The sequence below is a fragment of the Chanos chanos genome, chromosome 9, assembly GCF_902362185.1.
Source record: "Chanos chanos chromosome 9, fChaCha1.1, whole genome shotgun sequence".
In the NCBI taxonomy this organism is placed as follows: Eukaryota; Metazoa; Chordata; class Actinopteri; order Gonorynchiformes; family Chanidae; genus Chanos; species Chanos chanos.
In genome coordinates, this window is record NC_044503.1 from 16,783,457 (window position 1) to 16,802,400 (window position 18,944).

Here is an 18,944-nt window from a genome sequence, read left to right on the forward strand (position 1 = left end):
AGAAGTGTGTTACAGGAATGCTCATTGAATGCTTAAAACAGATGCTATTGTTGCTGTTGTTGTTGTTGTTGTTGTTGTTGTTTTGTATTTATCATTTGGAATCCCAAGTCAGCCGATTTCATCAGCAATGATTTCAGCAGCATTCTGTAACACAGTAACACATAAACGCAATAACACATAACAAATAACATGTAACACATAAACGCTCCCTGTTTAATAATACAGCACTGAGGTGTTTGTTAGGCTTTAGTATATTGTGTTGTGTTGTGTTGTATTGTTTTGGTGTTTGCTCAAGGCTGCTTTTGATATGTCATGACTGTTTTTGACTCTTTTACATCAAGCCTGTTAGAGCCTGTTATATCAGGTTAGGTTTTTACTGAGCTTTACTATGTGCAGACGTTGAGCCAAATTGCAGAAACATTTTACCAAATGCAAAACTACCTTAGTAAATTGTAAGAGTGTCTGACTTCAGTGCATACCCTGTCACATTACGTTTGAAGTTCTACAGTATTTTGGCAGATCAAAATAGAGGAGCAAAGTAAGTTTAACTGAAGTAGCAGTGGTAGTATTGACATTCAGGGTCAGGATCTGCAGTGTAAATTATGTTCTCCTGATCTGTAGAATGAAACAGTTTGCACAACTGCAAAGCCTGTTTTTCTTTCGATGGCACTTAAAATGAACACACCTTGAAAAACTAAGGCAAATCAAATTAACAAGCCTTGAAGATCTAAAGCCAATACTGGAAAGTGCATTTTCCATTTGCGTTGTCACAGTTCAAGTGCAGTGCTTGATGTTTAAATGGATGAATACACAACATTATTTACTGCCAAACAGTGTTTAAGGGCCAAAATATTTGCTTTTATCTTTAGGGTCAGAAAGGAATTAGCATATTATGGTCAAACATATGTTGAAGGTGTTTGCTATGCATGAGTTTGTTGTGAAGAGTGAGACTGAGTTTCTGTTCCAACATATACTCCGTCTGAGCATCCTCATTCACCAGTAACTGTGCTTGGTAATGACAGTGTGCTGACTTCTCCATTGACTAACACAACACTACCAAGACTTGTGAGTGTTGAGTTTACATCGTACCTTAAAGCTATCATGGGAGTTTACTACACAAAGCTCAGAACCAACTGTAATGCAGTTTTCGGAACGTGTGACTTGTGTAGGTTGATTTGTCCACCTTATACCTTTAGTCACCATCGGGTCAATTCATGGTGTAGCTGTTTGTTGAAGACATTGTCCAGAAACTCAATGATTAATCTCATGATAGCTTTAGAAATAGGTACTCTATGCTGTATCTTAGTTTATGAAAAGTCTATGAAGTGTGATTAAGTTCTCTCTCTCTCTCTCTCTCTCTCTCTGTCCTCTTGCTGAATTTTAGACGGCCCCAATGACGGGTACCCTTCCGCACCCGGGCCACAAAATCTTTCGGAAGTGAGGGCCCTGTCGGCAAACGGCCGCTTCCACCCCCCATCGGAGTCCAGCTACACATCAGACTACCACATCCCACCCCGGCAGCAAGAGCAGTGGCTGAAGGAGAGAGGGAGGGAGGATTACGCCCATTACCCTAACGCTGCCCTACAACACCATCACCACCTCACCTGGATCAACCACCCAAGCCCCAGCGAACGATCCCAATCCCCAGAGCCCAAGAAGAGCTCCCGCCGTAAAGTCAAGAAGTCCGAGTCCGAGAGCGGCATTGCCAAGCTGTTTAAGACGCTGCGGAAGGAGGGCGGCTTCGGACGGAAGTCGTCTGAACGGGATCTTGGGGGAACACAAGGCCGCGAGCGCTCCCCGGAGAGGAGGGCCCGCTCTAGGCCCGAGGAACGGCGGTACCGCCCTGGTTCCCTGGACCGCTCGTCTTCTGCTCAGAAGCGGAGCTCCTCTCCGGACCGCCGCAGGGCCAAGTCCGTCGACCGCCGGGCCGAACGCACATACCGGGACCGGGACCAGTCGCCCGATGCTAGCTCTCGCGCCTCCAGCCAGCTCCTGCTACGGCAGACCGCCACGCCCGAGAGGATCCTCCAGGATCGCCGCTTACAGAAAGAGCCACGCACCCCCAGCCGGAACGCCAAGGAGGACAGCTACGTCACCTCCACCCCAGAAAGGACAAACAACAACCACCAGGCACAGACTCTCTCCCTCTCACTGGCCCGCGGACGGACCCCTGAACGAGGCCTGAAAAACGGAAATGTGTTGCGGGATGTCTCACCTGCTAGCCGAGAAGAACGGTACGGGAACAACAGCACTCCAGAAAGGCGTTATCGGAGGGAGTCGGACAGCAGCAGCAACGGGAGCTACCTGGAGGAAATTGCAGCTTCCCCCCGTCTGAAGGAATATTACAACGCACTGAAGGCTAAAAGCACCAACGGGACCAACGCCGGCCAGAACCCGAGCCAGCTTCCTCAGTCCAAGAGAAGGCTTTATAAAGAGAACCACACGGACCTCAGCATCTGACCATGGGACCACTGGAACATGTTTGACTCGTACAAACATAAACAGAGATACATACAGATAGGCACACACACACACATATACACAAACATCAGGCTGATTTCCTTGAGGACTGCCATTTCTAAATCCTTTTCCTCTTAAAAAAAAAACAAAACAATAAAGAAACGACAGGTTGAATGCTAGCTAGATGGAGTGAATGGCTCGATTGATTGTACCATTTGATTGGTCATTCAATGGCATCTTCATTTGAATTTTCTTTCGTTGTTTCCTCCTATTTCCCACTTATTTGCGTGCTAATATCAGTTGCACAACTCTTAAAACAGCCCTATTTGTAGCTTTTTTCTTTTTGTAATAACTGAAGTAATTGTGTTTTATCAGAGTGCTGTCTGTGAGAGTATCAATCAGTTTTTGTTGAGAGAAAGCATAGCTTTTTGAAATCAGATCTTTCGTATTCACTTCATTTTTTTTAGTTCCTTGAATGATGCACCAGATGAACCACGTGAAGCTTTGCTGATCTTAAAGCATCTTTATTTTTGTGCGTGTGATGTGTGTTGTCTTCTCCCTCCTCATTGCGTTTTAGAGCTGACTAGAGCACAAACCATCATTTTTAGTTTGGACATTTTATGAATTGAGACAGTGTGTGTACATATTACACAAGAGGTCATCAAAAATGAAGATGAAAAGCAGGAAAAAAGAAAAGATGAACCTACAATGCTACTGTTAATTAAATAATATATTTAAAGTGTATATTTATTATGAAAAATTGGCACATAGACAAATTGGTGGGTTGCTTGCAAGACAGGGGGCATTTCTGTTCCGCAGGTGATATTATATATCTGTTGATCCAGATGTACTGTGTTGGATTATTTCCTACTGAACTTGCTGTACAAGTGTGGTATGCTTCACTCCCTATCAGCACAGAGCAAGACATGTCATCTACTGTTGTCATTCCAAAATCCCAGAGCAGCAAACATCTCTTCTGTCTCTTTGTTTTCTTCTTTTTCCTCTCCTAAAGCGGATGGATGATAAGGATGAGACAGTTTCTCAGACAGTAAATTTTCTTCCAGAAGTTTTACATATTCAGCTCATCACAAGTGAGAAATTATTTTAAAAGATAGTCTTTTAAAACCCTCCCCCACTTTTTCTTTAAACAGATTGGAGAACCTTAGTCCCACCTGAGAAGACTATAGCAGAAATGTTTCATCTCCAATAGTAATAAGGAACATTTATTATTAGCACACCTTTACATGTGTCAGTACCATATGACTGTATGACCATAAGACATCACCATATGACAGGCAGTACATGCTGGGCTCTGTGCCAAGAGCTTTTTTATTTCACATTTACCAAGATCAGAGCAAGACTTTGAATTCAAACCCCCCTCCCAAAAAATTGAAACAAAAACCTCAGCTAGATCTGTAGTTCTACAGTTTTAACACCTGTTTTAGGTGAACTAGGAGAACATGTCGTTTTGGTTCCTGTCCGAGCCTATCACAAGGATCTTCTTGTTTTTTGTTGGTTTGTTTGTTTTTAAAGGGGGTGTTGTGTGGTAATCCATCATAATTTTAGGGAATGAATAGCTCATCATTTAACTTGACATATTGATTCTATAACTTGACATACCTGCTCACATCAGTCATTACATCCCAATTCACTTTACTGTGAGTATATGCTGAGTGACATCATAACCACAGAGAAGGATCTGGTACCACAATGTTCTGCCAAACTGAGCCATTCCATGTCTTTGCACTGGAGTATGAGTGTGGCTTTCTATGGTGTATGTTTTGTGTGTGTGTGTGTGTGTGTGTGTGTGTGTGTGTGTGTGTGTGTGTGAGTGTGTGTGTGTGTGTTTGTGCACGTGTGTGTGTGAGTGTGTGTGTGTTTGTGCACATGTGTATTTGTATGTGTGTGCTTCATGTTTCAGCTTTCACTAAATAACAATGTAAAAAACACACACACACACACACACACACACACACACACACAAAACAAGTCCTATCACCATTGTCGCCATGGTACTGTATCAAAAAGACAACCTTCTCAAGCCGCCATCTTGTGTACAGAATTTTACTACTGTATGTAACTGCTAGGAACCCGTGGAGATGGAAGGATATTGTTGCCTTTTTTTCTTGTAAAAAAGAGAAATTTATGCGAGGCCTCTGCAGGGCAGGACATGATTTTTGTGTTTCTATTCCTAAAAGAGAAAGTGTGTGTAAAAAAAAATTAATAAATAAAAAATGACTCAGAGTTAGGCATGTGTGTTTAAAAAGCGTTTGATAACAGAACACGCGCGTTCAAGTCGATCGCTGTCGCGGAACAAGTCAATCCAAATTTTCTTTTGGACGGGGGGGTGGTGGGGGAGTTGGGGAGTTGGGGGGTGGGAGGGGTGGGTGGTGGGGATGTTGAATATCTCTTGTCATGGTTAGCCTGCCTTTGTAATATAGAGCACTTGTATGCAGTCTGTGGTCTTTCGGCATAATCTCCTGCAATGTTATCCGGACTTAATGCTTTTCCTGTGTCAACTGAAAAAGAAAAAAGAAAAGAAAAAAAAACGCAGTACATGTATATGGGCCAATCTTTTTTATCAAACACTATGCATATATAAATATGACATTGTTCATAGCTTTATTTGATTCATAAGAGTTATACATAACATTAGTCTAAGTACAAGTAGATGTGGACTTACCCAGTAAAGCTTTTTTTTTTTTTTCCTTCAGATGGATCACAATGTATATGTAGCTATCTAAAAGAAAAAAAGTCTGTGAATGCTATTTTTATTATCAAATAAAGTTTTCCATACAAATTCACAAATATATGATGTGGGTATGCATTTTATCTCTGTACTGTTATCTCAGCTAAAATAACTCCAAACATTGTTACTGACTGCTTAAAGGCACTGCACAGTTTTAGAGTGGTCATAGAACAATACATTGTCCTGTACATTCCCTTCTCATTTACTTATACTGATAGATAAAGTGGCCAATTATCTACTGGGTGGGTTTGTAATAGAACGTATGATCACACAGTTAATTGGTGTTGCTTTGGGGACACAGTCACGAGTCTCTAAGCCATTGGCTCACAAGCATTGAACACCTGACCACTGACTAGATATCAGTGGACCGTTAAAACTGGCTTATATTGCAATTGTGAACTGGTTTCTACTACATTTTTAGGTGTTTACTGTATGTATCTACACACCATATATCTTCTGTGTAAATGTACAACAAATTCACCAGTGTTCACTTAACACTTTGAGTCCACGTGGACTTGATATGTGCATTTTTAGTGTTAATTTAACACTAGTAAATTTACTCTGTCTTCTGTCTATTAAACACCCACACACAGAATATGTCCTGTCTCAGAGGTTTCCCAGGAATAAGATATTTTACCAGCGTCAAGATAATCGTGAAGAAACAGGCTACACAGCCAAGTCACAGTTAATAGGAGTAACCTACTGCAGAGCACACACTGATGTTGTCAGACTTCATCTGCACATTTCAGGACGTAAATCTCTGTATCCATAAGAATAGTGAGCGTGTTGTGAATGTGTGGACTTAAGGGGTCATGGATTTAGGCATATATTAACATGTCTTCCAGTTGAATTGACTAGAAGAGCTTAAAAAAAATATTTTATGAATATTCTTACCCTTAAATAATGTATTATGATAACGTTGGCTGAATCAGTGAGGAGGGATACATGTGAATTAGGCTGGTTTGATGCAGGCGTAGTGTGCGTGTGTGAAAGAGAGAGAGGGAGAGAGAATGAACAAAAACATGTCACACTAAGACACAAAGAAACCACATGTGGTTTGCCAAGTCAGGTTTGTTATAGAATGACATCATAATCAAACAGTGGTTGCAGCATCGGACTGGCAGGGGCGGGATGACCTTGATAGGCCGTTGCCATGGAAACTGAGTGATACGGTTCCATGACAAGGTGACAGCAGAGTTTTTCAGCAAGTATTATTTTATCTGAAAGGTAAAGGCAAATAATTTTACATTTGTCTTATATTTGTCTTGTAGTCTTCCAGAATCACCTATATTTCGGGATTACTTGAGACAGATTTGCTTCAGCTTAATGACTTAAAATTGTTTAGCAGTTTGACATTTTTCTGTAGGAATTAAGAATGGAAGAATGTTTGACCACTGTGAAATAAGGGGTCCATTGATGCAGTGTGATACATTCACTTCTGACTCTATGAGTACATGTCCAAACCAGCTCCACTAATGAATTCATATTTAGTACATTTGTCATCGAAAATATAGTACTATATTACTGAATTACAAGTATCACTTTGTAATTCAGTAATCATAGATTTACAAAAGAAAGTACATACATTGTCGCTCTAGTTTACATTACACACAGTTTAGTCCACAGTAACTGCACTTGACTACAAAACTGTCACTAATTGAATACTAACAACTGTTCTGCTAGTTTCCTGGTGTTTTTATGTTACAGTTTCGTTCTCTCTCTCTCTCTCTCTCTCTTTGTGGTGGTGTCGTGTGTATGTGTGTATCTGCATGATCTCGGACCATATCAGTATTCCAATACACATCTGACGGTGGGACTGTTGCCATAGCGACTAGCGAAGGTCATTACAGCTGGGCAACAAGGGTGTTTTGTCTTTCTGTGGTTTGACAGCCGTCGCCTCTTTGCACGCACACACACACGCACACACACACATACACACACATCTGTGTTTGGATCATGAAGCCGTAACGAGGTCCCTACTGACCCCTGTATTACAGTGTTATGACTGTGAGAAAATAAAGATGGATAGCTGGATAACGTAATTGAGCGTAATCCATCTGAGAGAGCTAATCCAGAAGGGTAAGCATGGGAGACACAATGGTCAGCCATGACAGCTCATCTGGAGCAAAGTGCTCCACCTGAGTGCCTTTAAATCACAGGAACACAGGGTCTGCCTAAAAAACAAGCTTATACCGCAGTGTTTACAGTCACACTGCTCCCTGGCAGGCAATTTGAAGCAGTGTGTGTGTGTGTGTGTGTGAATGTGTGTGTGAATGTGTGTGTGCATGTGTATGTATGTGTATGTGTGAAAGTGTGTGTGCATGTGTGTGGCAGATACTGCTAGTGTATTGTCAGTTGTCATGAGCAGCAAAGAGGAAGACTGGACAGGTCAGTTGAAATGTGATGGAAAATATCAAGTAACTGAGGAAAACAGAGTGTGTTGTGGCTATAAGTCATGAATAATTCTCCACCGGTGGGTCACCTCACGGTGTATCATAAATCATTCTTTGAAATAAGTATTGAGTGTTTTCCATGTGTCATGTGGTGCCTCACACAGCTTGAACACATTTCTGCAGCTCAGTGGCCCAGTCTAGTTCAAGTGTATTTATGTCAGAGTATATACTGGGGTGTGTGTGTGTGTGTATGTGTGTACGTATGTGTGTGTGTGTGTGTGTGTGTGTGTGTTTGTTCAGTTTTTGTGCATTAGTGTACTTGTGTGAGAGTTTTGCTTCATCATTTGCTTGTAGAGTGCAAACGATTGCAAAAGGTAAACTGCACCTGCCTAATCTTAATCTCCTTATCAGATGGTCACCTCTTTGACCTGCATCCAGATTAACACACGTCAGCAATTATGATGATACCTGTCACATATACATACACAATCTATGAACTAATCCCTCATAAAACCTGTGAGGCTCTTAATCCAAGGTCACAGGAGTGTTTACAGCTCACTGGTCTTAAAATGGACCACACTGACCCAGAAAATACTGGACTTAGCCAAAAAATTAAATTTTATTTCTTGTGTATAGAATAGTTAAATACATTTATTATTTTTTATATTTCTTAGATTCCTCTCATAATTTTTTAGTCCTTCTGATTTAAAGTTTACCCTATAGCTTTTGTATTTATCTATCACTCAAAGCTAACAAAATCATAAACTGTGAATGTTCCTAATTGTATCCTGTTTGGGATTTTTAAATCAAAATGAAGCCTGTTTTTGTTTATGTAGATAATCTTAAATTAAAGAAAGAATCCGTTCATACACCACATTAAACCTCTTTTTCAGATAATTCACTTTTATTCAATTCAAAAGACTAGTTTAACATGAATTTGTAACATTTGCCGACCAAGTAAAACATAAACAGAGCGATATTCATTTGCAAAGTGCGTTTTATTTTATGTTGCCTTGATTACATGCCTCTACAAATCACAACAAAGCCAGTAACACGTAAGGAGTCCAACAGTAAGAGTTAAGATATGTTTCCTTTTGTTGTATGGGAGTAGAGAAAGAAAACATCTTATTCACCATTACATTGGACTCACTGCATGTACAGAAACAACTCGGACGTGGACTGTCCTCTCTCACAACTGTCTTTAGGTGTCAGACCAATTGGGGGTTTCGTAAAAATACAAAAAGGAAAGGAGGAAAAGAAGAAAAAAACAGAGACGTGATTTCTGTGAGTGGTAGCGGTCGCTCGTTTCCCCTGCTTGAAGTCTGCTTGGTCGTTGTCGTTTTCGTCGATGTCGTCGTCATCTTGTTAGTCGTGGAGGTTACCCACGGAGCCCCGCAGGGGGCGCCGAATGCACCTTTGTTTTTCGTCGCATTTATGCTGGGGACACGGAGGAGACAGAGGAGGCCTCGGTCTTGGAGGCGGTAGTGGAGGCGCCCTCCTCCTCTCCCTCGAAGGGGTTCTTCCCGCAGAACATGGTGGTGATCATGCAGTGACGGAACTGCTTGTTCAAGCAGATGTAGATGACTGGATTGTAGATGGAGGAGCTCTTGGCAAAGAAGGCTGGTAGTGTCATGAAGACTGGGCCAAACTCACTTCCCTGATGAGTGAAGATGTACCAGGCCACGCCGGCATAGGGCAACCAACATATCAAGAAGGCGATGAACATGACAATGACCATGCGGGTGACCTCGCGCTCGGCCCTCTGGGTAGTCTCGGACTCCTGTTGCTGGGCAGCGGCCTCTTTGACAGCGCAGACCAGGCGGCCGTAGCAGAAAGTGATGACGGTGAGAGGGATCGAGAAGTGGACGATGAACATATAGATGACAAAAGATTCATTGTTGAAGCCCTCAGCACGGGTGTAGTAGTCGACTCCACATGAGCACTGCATGCCCTCGGGGATGTAACGGGACCAGCCGACAAGTGGTGGCACGGCACAGGAGCTGGCCATGATCCAGGTGAAGGCGACGCCCATGATGGCGTGGTTCTCGCCGAAACGGAAGTTGCTCATGGGTTTGCAGACTACAACCCACCTCTCGATGGCCAGGACTACCAGGGACCAGAGGGCGATCTCACCGCCCAGTGTAGCGAAGAAGCCCTCAATGTTGCATCCAGTGCGGCCGAAGACGAAGTAACCGTGCAAGGAAGTGTACATGGTGGTAGTGAAGCCACCGATGACCATGAAGAGGTCGGCCACGGCCAGGTTCAGCAGAATGTAGTTAAGGGGTGTGCGCAGCTTTTTGTGCTCGATGGTAACGTAGAGGGTGAGGAAGTTGATGGGGAAGCCAACTATGATGAGGAAGAACATGTAGGCAGCCAGACACGAGTAAGCCCATGGTGCTACCAAATAGTGCTGCGGGTAGTCGTAGGGGCTCCTGACGATGCCCGTGGCATTGGACATGGGCACGTAGAAAAACGGCCCCTCTGTACCATTCATGGTTGCGGTTGAGTGGTTGCGCTCAGCCCCGTCAAAGGTGGTTTTCCGTTTGGTGCTGGTGGAGGACGGAGCAGGACCGTGCTACAAATGGACGGCGGGTGTGGGCAATCTGCCTTTTAAAGGCACACCTGGGATTAGCACACCCTTTTCCAGACCATCAGCACAAAACGATTTAGGCCACAGCTAATAAAATAATCCTGGCCATCGCTAGCCCTGCATATCTGGCAACTCATCAAGTTATTAAGGTTACACCTGACTCGACCTGTAGGGAAAGCATACCTGATGACTAGGTAAGTATATTGGCCGATTAATCAATAATGAACTTGGGGTTATATACGTGTTCACAATACATTATTTAAGTCTTCTCCTACCCACTCTGTCCTGCCATGTCTTTTTGTTTGTTTGTTTACGTTTCTTTTAAAACAGTTGAACATATGACCACTTCCACCCCTCTGACAAACAACAGGTTGATGTATAAGTGACTGAAAGGGAATAAATGAATTTAGGGTCACTTCTTGTCATTTCTATATTATTGCCCAGTTACTCTGAGTGGGAGTTGAGCATGCAGGCTTTTGCAGGCTTTTCAGACTCTTGGAATTATGGAAAAACAGATGCCAGTAAGAGGAATGTGCAGGGCAACTTGAAACACATCCTAAAGACAAGCCTTCAATTAAAATGACAACAAAATCCTAATAATTTAGAAAATCAGCAAACACTTTGTTATACTTCTGACTGGATCACCATAAAACATTTAAATGAGCTTGTATTCTATTACTAAATGTAAAATGTATGAAAACAACTATTTTTTATTTCACATCCAACCTGCAAGGAAAACAGGATTATTTCAGACAGCCAACTTCAAAAGGCCTCATGTGTATCCCTCTGCATGGCTCGTTCTTTTGTCCATGGTACGCAAAGAACAGGTTGCACAGATAGAACAATTCTGATGCTCTGATGTGGGGCAGCCTGATGTTCCGTGGCCAGTACATTCCCATCAGTTCTGAGTTTAAATACTGTGTGATCAAATATTAAGAGCTTCTTATATTCCTTCAATGCAAAGAATGTCTTACTTTATTATACTGGCCTCAAAATACATTCTGATGTCAATTTATCAGGTGATTCCACCCCTTGCTCTGTACACTGAAATAAATAATTACATCTTCTGTGCTCTTGACTGATCAGCAAATAAAACAAAATGGTAAGTGAAATAAGCCTGTGCAAAATGTGTGAGAAAAGTAACTTAAGGCTAAGAAACTTAGGGAAACACAGCACGTTTCTGTCAAACCGAAGTGTCGTGCGGTGCTATCTGTAGGGGCCATCTTTTTTCCATTTTCTGCCTGACTGCTCCTTCTGTGTCGAGTTAGCTGCTGAACAGAGGATGGGTTTGGATTGGGTTTGGATTCTCATTAAATGGTTTTTATCATAATTTAGTGGTCGCTGTACAGACCACCCCAATACCTCCAGTTCCGAGGACCTGTCTCCCTCTACATGTTCCTCCTCCTTCTTGCTAAGGGTCAGTCCCAAAATGGGAAGGCTGAACTTCTTTTAAATGCGCAGTGCTCACAGCCATGTGTGTCTTAAATCAGGTTTATGAAGCAGCATGCATGTCATCCATGCTTGGCTTAAAAGTCAGAGCACACTACAGAAATATCTTTAATAAATCTTTGATAAATATGACATAAGGGAAGGCCATCTTAGGGCGTGTGTGTTTGTGTGTGTGTGTGTGTGTGTGTGTGAGAGAGAGAGAGAGAGAGAGAAAGAGTGAGAGAGAGAGAAGGTCTGGGTTTGCTTGTTCCACATAAAGAGTCCAGCCTTTATAACAGTGTAACATTACACTGTTAGTGCTAGGAGATAACAGTTATATCTATCACCTTCTCTATCACGTTACATATACCTTGATTTTTTAATTGATTTTATTAAAGTATTTGGTGAATTATTTATTTACTGTTTGAACACTGTATGTGCAAATGGTCTTTCAAACAAAGTGTCTTTGATAAGAACTGAGAGAGAGAGAGAGAGAGAGAGAGAGAGAGAGAGAGAGAGAGAGAGAGAGGGGAAGCTCAGCACATTTTGGATGGAGGGTTGAAGAGAAAAGAAAGGATTTACAGATTAGGGGAGAGTTATTGTCCGTGTGAAAGGTCTTTAAGCAGCTGAGCTGCTTGCTGCTCTGTCTCGCTCAGTCCTCAGAGAAGGCAACTCATTTTTTTTTTTTTTAAACTTAACTACAACTCTCCGTTATAAAAAGAGAGTTTTTGTTTGTTTGTTTGTTTTTATCACTTTAAGATTCACCATGAAAGTGAATCAGGCTGAGATTAGATGAATATACACTCCTACTGCCTTTTTTTATTAATATTTTTTCATTTTTTTTCTATGACTGAATTTGAGAAGGAACTGGTATGAATAGAGTCATCTCAAGCAGGAGAACAAACTGGATACTTTGGACAACTCAGCTTAATATACATTATGTTTACAGTTACTATATTTTATGGTGTCTTTCACAATTGTTTTTTATTTTTCAGTTACTAAATGTGCAAACTTTTTAATTTATGGGCCAAACAAGTACACTTGTCAGTATTGCACTCCACTCTATATTCTCTACACTATAACAGTTTTATTTGATATATCTCTGAATTGTCAGTACTGAAGCAGAATTACTGTACAAGGTACTCCTCACAGTCGTTATGAGAAAATAAAGCGTTCCCTGACATCATCTGACAGCATACGCCCCCTAGTGGAGTCAGGCCTCTGGTGTAGGCAGAGCGCTAACAGCAAAGAGCTACTGCTGTTTCAGTGAATGGATGGGTAGATAGACAGAACACACACACACATACACACACACACTCACACACACACACACGTACATACATACATTTATACATATATACATATATATCCCTAGATGTATTCTAAGTTCTCAGATTGAGGCACCTGGCTGGCTTTTGCATGGTTTGGATAGAGACTCATCCAAATGTCACATGATTAAAATAGCCTGTAAGTTATATGCCATACCATATGAATGCTAAGTCTGTCCTAAATCCTTTTTCAGCCTGTATCATCTGTACAGTCATGTGAGACTACTGGCTGAAACTTACATTTCTTCTTCTCAAAAGATCTTTACACTTCCTGAACTGCTTAACCTGAATGATGTCAATATGTAATTTCATACTGCTAAGACAGTAACTACACAGGGTCAAATAAATATGTGTGTCAGATTATGGAGGAGGGATGAGAAGAAGTGAGTGAAAACCAAATCACAATCTACGCCACCCTTTCCACGCCACCCTTTCCACGAGAGAAAAGGTTCTCTGTAAAGATGTGCAGAGAATAGACCAACCAGTTTCAGAAATGTCATTTTTCTTTGTTTGCTACGATGTACACAGCTCTTTGTTTTGACTCATAAATAACAGACACCTATATACAAACACAATCATGACAAACATTTACACCAACAGCAAAATTAATGAGTGAAATAAACACCTTACCCATTTACAGACAGCAGCTATCTCCTGACCCTAGTATCATTAACATGTAAAGACACACACTCAGGCAAAATAATGGAAACGCTACAAAATACATGAATATTTATAAACCTTGCCTTAAGAACAGCCTAAAACCAAGTAAAAAGACTGATGTAAAAGTTGAGAAAGTAGACTGGTCTTTGAGGAGAGTGATTAAGGTTCTGTGGGCTTATGCCAAAATGAAGGCTTGTGAATTTCTCATAAGGTTTTAGTGACGTTTTAGCGATGCGGTGACAGGTGAGGAAAAAGAAATCATATGACTTCATCCTTTCACTTAAGCGATTTTACCCCATCACCAATCATTTCTTTCCAAAGTCTCCTATTCCTGCAGCTACCTCCTCAGTCCCTGGGAGTGAAGCTGCACACTCTTCCTTCAGCTCTGAGCAGCTTAACTCCGTTGAGCCGTGTTATGCACTTGGAGGTGAGTAATGTTCTCTAACAACTACAAAGGTATCTGTCCAAGAGCACTGCCCCCCCTCCCCACTCTCAGTGAGAGAGAGGGGGGCAGCAACCGACTCGCACGGCCATGGGAACAAGGCCAGCTGCCCTGTCCTACAGCTGGATAACGTGGCACAGCTGGAATTCAAAGCAAGAATTCAAGATACTGGATTTCCCCCCCCCCCCCCCCAACTCCATGAGGCGATGCCCACCCAGTGCTTCCTGTTTGTCTTCACCCTCATGTTTGTGAAATTACTCTTTATCCCTGAATATAAAATCCATCCAATGTTTCCTTGCTTGCTGCATGCTGTCATTGTTTTCTACACTGTTACCCTATACATGCTAAATGGCTTTTGCTGTATTTATTAGTCAAAATATCATCTGAGGGACACTGTAATCTAGTGAGATGTTCTTTCCTACTGCAGGTTTATGAAAAATACATGAATGTTCAAACAAGGTGCCAGGAGGCTTAACATTTGGTTGACACTTTATGCTTGCAATCGGAGATATTATTCCAGACAATGCTGAGTCCTCAACACCATGTGTGTTTTGGGAAGAATGTAATGCGTGAAAGGATTGTGTGATGGTCGAACAACATGCCAGTGGGTCTAATATACTTTAAAACTGGACAGGATGTTATTTTCTTGGCCCTAAACTTCAATGTGGTTTTGTTGAAACACTGTCATGCATCAAAAATCTGAAATATGACAACAGAATGCACTTTTAGTGCAGCTTCCAAAGTAAAAATAATTTCTGCAATATTTTCCATATTTTTCTTCGTGAGTATGTCTCCAAAAAACACAGCAAAAACAGTTTTTGGCCACCAGATTTTTTGGAAAGTGGTGTAATGTTTCTAAGAGAGTTCAGATCTTTCACACTCCTTTCTTGTATAACTGTCATTCATGTTGACAGTCTAACAACATTCAGTTTCATTGTACTATTTGGCTCTCTAAATCCTAAATCCCTTTCACTGAACATCTGAACCCTGACATCTCGCCTCTTACCACTCCTGTCCACAAGATGGCGATGCTGCACATCCAGCATCCCCATACCCATAGCCCTGAGTCCCTGTCCATGCAAAGTCACAATGAATGGTAGAATGTAAGTGCTGGAACACAATCAGTCATTCACACATGTCAAGTACATGTCTGGTGGGGAAAATTAAAACCAGCGGCCAGCCCTAGCTGTGCCTGATTGCAGTGTGGGCAGACTGAACAGGCAGCTGAGGCTCAGTTTGCCAGAGAGCACAGTTCTCTCAGCCCTCGGATTGACGCAGCCGTGTCGAATCCTCAGTCACACATGAAGCAACCAGTACAGCCTCTGAGATTGGCTGGTATTGACAGCAATCAGTGGATTGTTACTGCAGGTGCAGAAACTCAGCGGGTGACTGCATTTATGACTGTCCTGATGGAAACGTCAGATGTTGCCTTTTTTTTTTTTGCTTCAGGTGAGAACACAGGATCAAAAAGGAAACCGAAACAGTAGGTGCTGAAACAGGTCATCTGGAAAGAGTGATCCTAAAATGAAGAAGAGGAGAAAGAGAATGGAGAGAATGGAGAGAACAAACGTCACAGTGAAGTAAGACACAGGTGCACAGGTGCGCAAACGGCGAGTTGACCGCAGGAGCAAAGATATTATAGAGAGTGTGACTGTGTATGTGTATGGTCTGCAGATGTATTTTCTCCATCTGAGAGATGCAGTGTTGGTCCTCATAATCTTTCTCAGAGGTGCAGTCCTGACTCCCCTGTCTGTGGGCTCTCCATACGGCAGTGTCTCCTGCTGTGTCTACATGGACAGCAGTCTCTGTGAGGAGTCAAAGCCTCCAACCGCACTAACTCTGCGGCCAGGCATGGCAAAATGCTCCACAGGCTTGTTCCACTTACCCAAAACATTCACTTCACCTAGGTCTTTTGTCACAGCGGTTAAACCATATGACCATAGGGAATATTAAAAAAAATCAGTGAGTGACTCAAATTCAGTGATTCGGTGCACAAAATATTGTTCTCATTGTCTCAAGAATCCATAGACCCACAGTAAATACAGTAGATTTTTGTTGGTCTGTACACTGGGATTTCATGGAGGCATGTGAAACTGATTCATTCCCATTAATCAAAAATACACAGCTCCCCGACAGATTTCTCCTCTCTTCAATTACTTTCTTAATTGATGGTGTGTAGTAAAGAGGCGAAAACCCACCTTAAAATGTTGGATGTGGGTCATTACAGATCCAGCGGGCTCCTTCATTCACTTTAATGATATTTTAGAAAAGTATTCTACCCACACGTTCCTGAGGACGGGAGAGGAGTACATTATTTTCCCATCTTTTCATATGAACTTTTCAGCCGTAAGTCAAAACATTCTTCATTGTCAAAGGATGAGTCATTTCACTCAGGATAGTCTAGTCTTCACTCTTACTTTCCAACAGCTCTTCCTCTACTTACCATCACTGATCAGTTGAGTTTGCAGTCAGTGAAGCTCTTCACCATGTTTCAGTATGAACCCTCTCAGTCAAATGTGGATTGGTTCCTTCTGGCTAGCCCCCTTTTATAAGGTGGTCTTTAGCCCCTCCCCCAGTAACTGTCTGGACTACATTTCCCATGTATTTGGCACAAATTTTAGGAAGAATTCTGTTCTTCCTCTTGTATTTCCCAACATTCACAGTCATCCCCTACAGCCACCAGGTAAAATTTGACCCAACCAACCACTTTGTATCTGTGGTTAGTTACTTTGTTTTGATTTGTTTTACGTTTTTTTTTCTTGGGGGGGGGGGGGGGTGTTCATTTGTCTGTTTTGTTTTATTACAATCAATTACACAGACCTGTTCATATTTTCCAGGTTGTGATGTTGAATTTTGAATAAGCAGTTGTGAAATGAAGAGCTGTATGGAAATGCAATGTTGTATATACTATACATGTGATAGGCACTGTTATGATTCAGTTCCATTGGTACCTTCCATAGTCTCCTTGACTAAAGCTGTGTGTGAAAAATGCATTCTTTTGTCTGAGTCTTATTCCTCTGGGGAGAGAAAAAAATCCCTTATGAAGTTGTCTTGGTCAAAGAGTAAAAAAGGTTTTGAGCCTACACGCAGATGCTGAAAGAGTTTTCCATCCATCCAAGATGATTTATACAAACCTCAGGCAGATTCAGGGAACAAAAGGCGCTTCTGAGCAGAGGAGAGATTCATTTGCTGTTTGAAATGAGCAGACAACAGGATAAACTTGTTCTCTCTATTGTAATGTGGTATGAAAAAGATGCATGACACCTCATGTGTTCTGCTGTCAGGGAAAAATGTTCAGCTTAGGTTCACAGAAGCGCCGCAAAATGAGAGAAAAAAAAAAAAACCTCTAACTTTTCAAATAAGTTTAATTAGTCAAATTTTTGGTCATCGTTGCTTTGCCTTATTATAATTATGATACTGAATTTAACTGTTAATTAAAGATTTCTGAGACTGACGCAGGACTGCGACTGGAACTGCATGTTGTGTCAGTGTGTTCATTAGCATGAGGGAGAGCAGGGACACCAGACACTCTCTCTGGGTTTTAAAAAAAAAAGAAAAGAGTGAACATTCAGTATACAGATATTACACTTTTGGATGTTTTCCTGCAATGAAACCAAAATGATCCAATTAGCATTATTCGCAATTCTGCATAGTCACTTCGGATGTGGAATGAAGGCATGTGTTTTTTTTTGTTGTTGTTGTTTTTTGTTTGTTTTTTTTGCCAAAAATGCAATTTGCTACCATTACTGTTACTCTGTAGAGATAAATATCATCTGAACAAAAGAAAAAAAGAAACCTGTGAGTCAGACATAGCATGAAAAGCAGTGGAATATAGGCATCCCAGTGTCTTTGTGTAAAGGCAGTGGAATATAGACATCCCAGTGTCTCTGTAAAAGCAGTGGAATATAGGCATCCCAGTGTCTCTGTATAAAAACAGTGGAGTATAGACATCCCAGTGTCTCTGTGTAAAAGCAGTAGAATATAGACATCCCAGTGTCTCTGTAAAAACAGTGGAATATAGGCATCCCAGTGTCTCTGTGTAAAAACAGTGGAACATAGGCATCCCAGTGTCTTTGTGTAAAAGCAGTGGAATATAGACATCCCAGTGTCTTTGTGTAAAAACAGTGGAATATAGGCATCCCAGTGTCTCTGTGTAAAAGCAGTGGAACATAGGCATCCCAGTGTCTCTGTGTAAAAACAGTGGAATATAGACATCCCAGTGTCTCTGTAAAAGCAATGGAATATAGGCATCCCAGTGTCTTTGTGTAAAGGCAGTGGAATATGGACATTCCAGTGTCTTTGTGTAAAAGCAGTGAAATATAGGCATCTCAGTGTCTGTGTAATAGCCTGCGAAACCAACACTGTTTCCCCTAAGCCTGACACACACACACACACACACACACACACACACACAATGACACACAGGAGAATGGACAGTGTCACTGACCAGGTCTGAGCTGGACAAAACACCCAAAACAACTGAGCACATATCTACCCACAACAAACACAAATTAATCTTAAAAAATAGTCTTGATGGATCTAACAGGACAATTTTACTATCAATAATTTTGTTTATTTAGCAGATGCTCTCATCCAGAATGACTTACAAGACGTGCACACGTGTTGAGAGGAAGAGAACTAACAATACGTCTATATACCCATCAGTTTAGTCATCGAGCATAAAACTTTTCTGTGAAACAGTGCCTGTAATAATTTGCAAGGAGTCATTTATTTTTTATCGTAACAACAAAACATACATTTAAGAGGAAATGGTGAAATTCTGAGACCTTTTTCTTCTTTTAAGTCCATAGACATTTATCTCACAGTCTTTTGATACAGCCCCCCTTTCAAATTTGGGGTGACAAAATATCTGATGGTTTTTGGAGGTGTGGTC

The 18,944-nt window shown here is 41.6% G+C and overlaps 2 protein-coding genes across 2 annotated transcripts in view; one reads left to right on the plus strand and one right to left on the minus strand.

Moving 5' to 3' along the window:
• magi1a (membrane associated guanylate kinase, WW and PDZ domain containing 1a) overlaps positions 1 to 2,539 on the plus strand; it is a 97,485-nt gene extending 94,946 nt beyond the window's left edge. The window contains exon 25 of the mRNA XM_030783875.1: positions 1,385 to 2,539. Coding sequence (XP_030639735.1) covers positions 1,385 to 2,460 — 1,076 coding nt within the window. The 3' untranslated portion in view covers positions 2,461 to 2,539. The remainder of the gene's footprint in view (positions 1 to 1,384) is intronic.
• A 6,495-nt stretch (positions 2,540 to 9,034) lies between these two features.
• LOC115820513 (rhodopsin) lies at positions 9,035 to 10,096 on the minus strand. The gene has a single exon (XM_030784124.1). The coding sequence runs from the start codon at positions 10,094 to 10,096 to the stop codon at positions 9,035 to 9,037; it is 1,062 nt and encodes a 353-aa protein (XP_030639984.1).
• Positions 10,097 to 18,944: the final 8,848 nt, after the last annotated feature.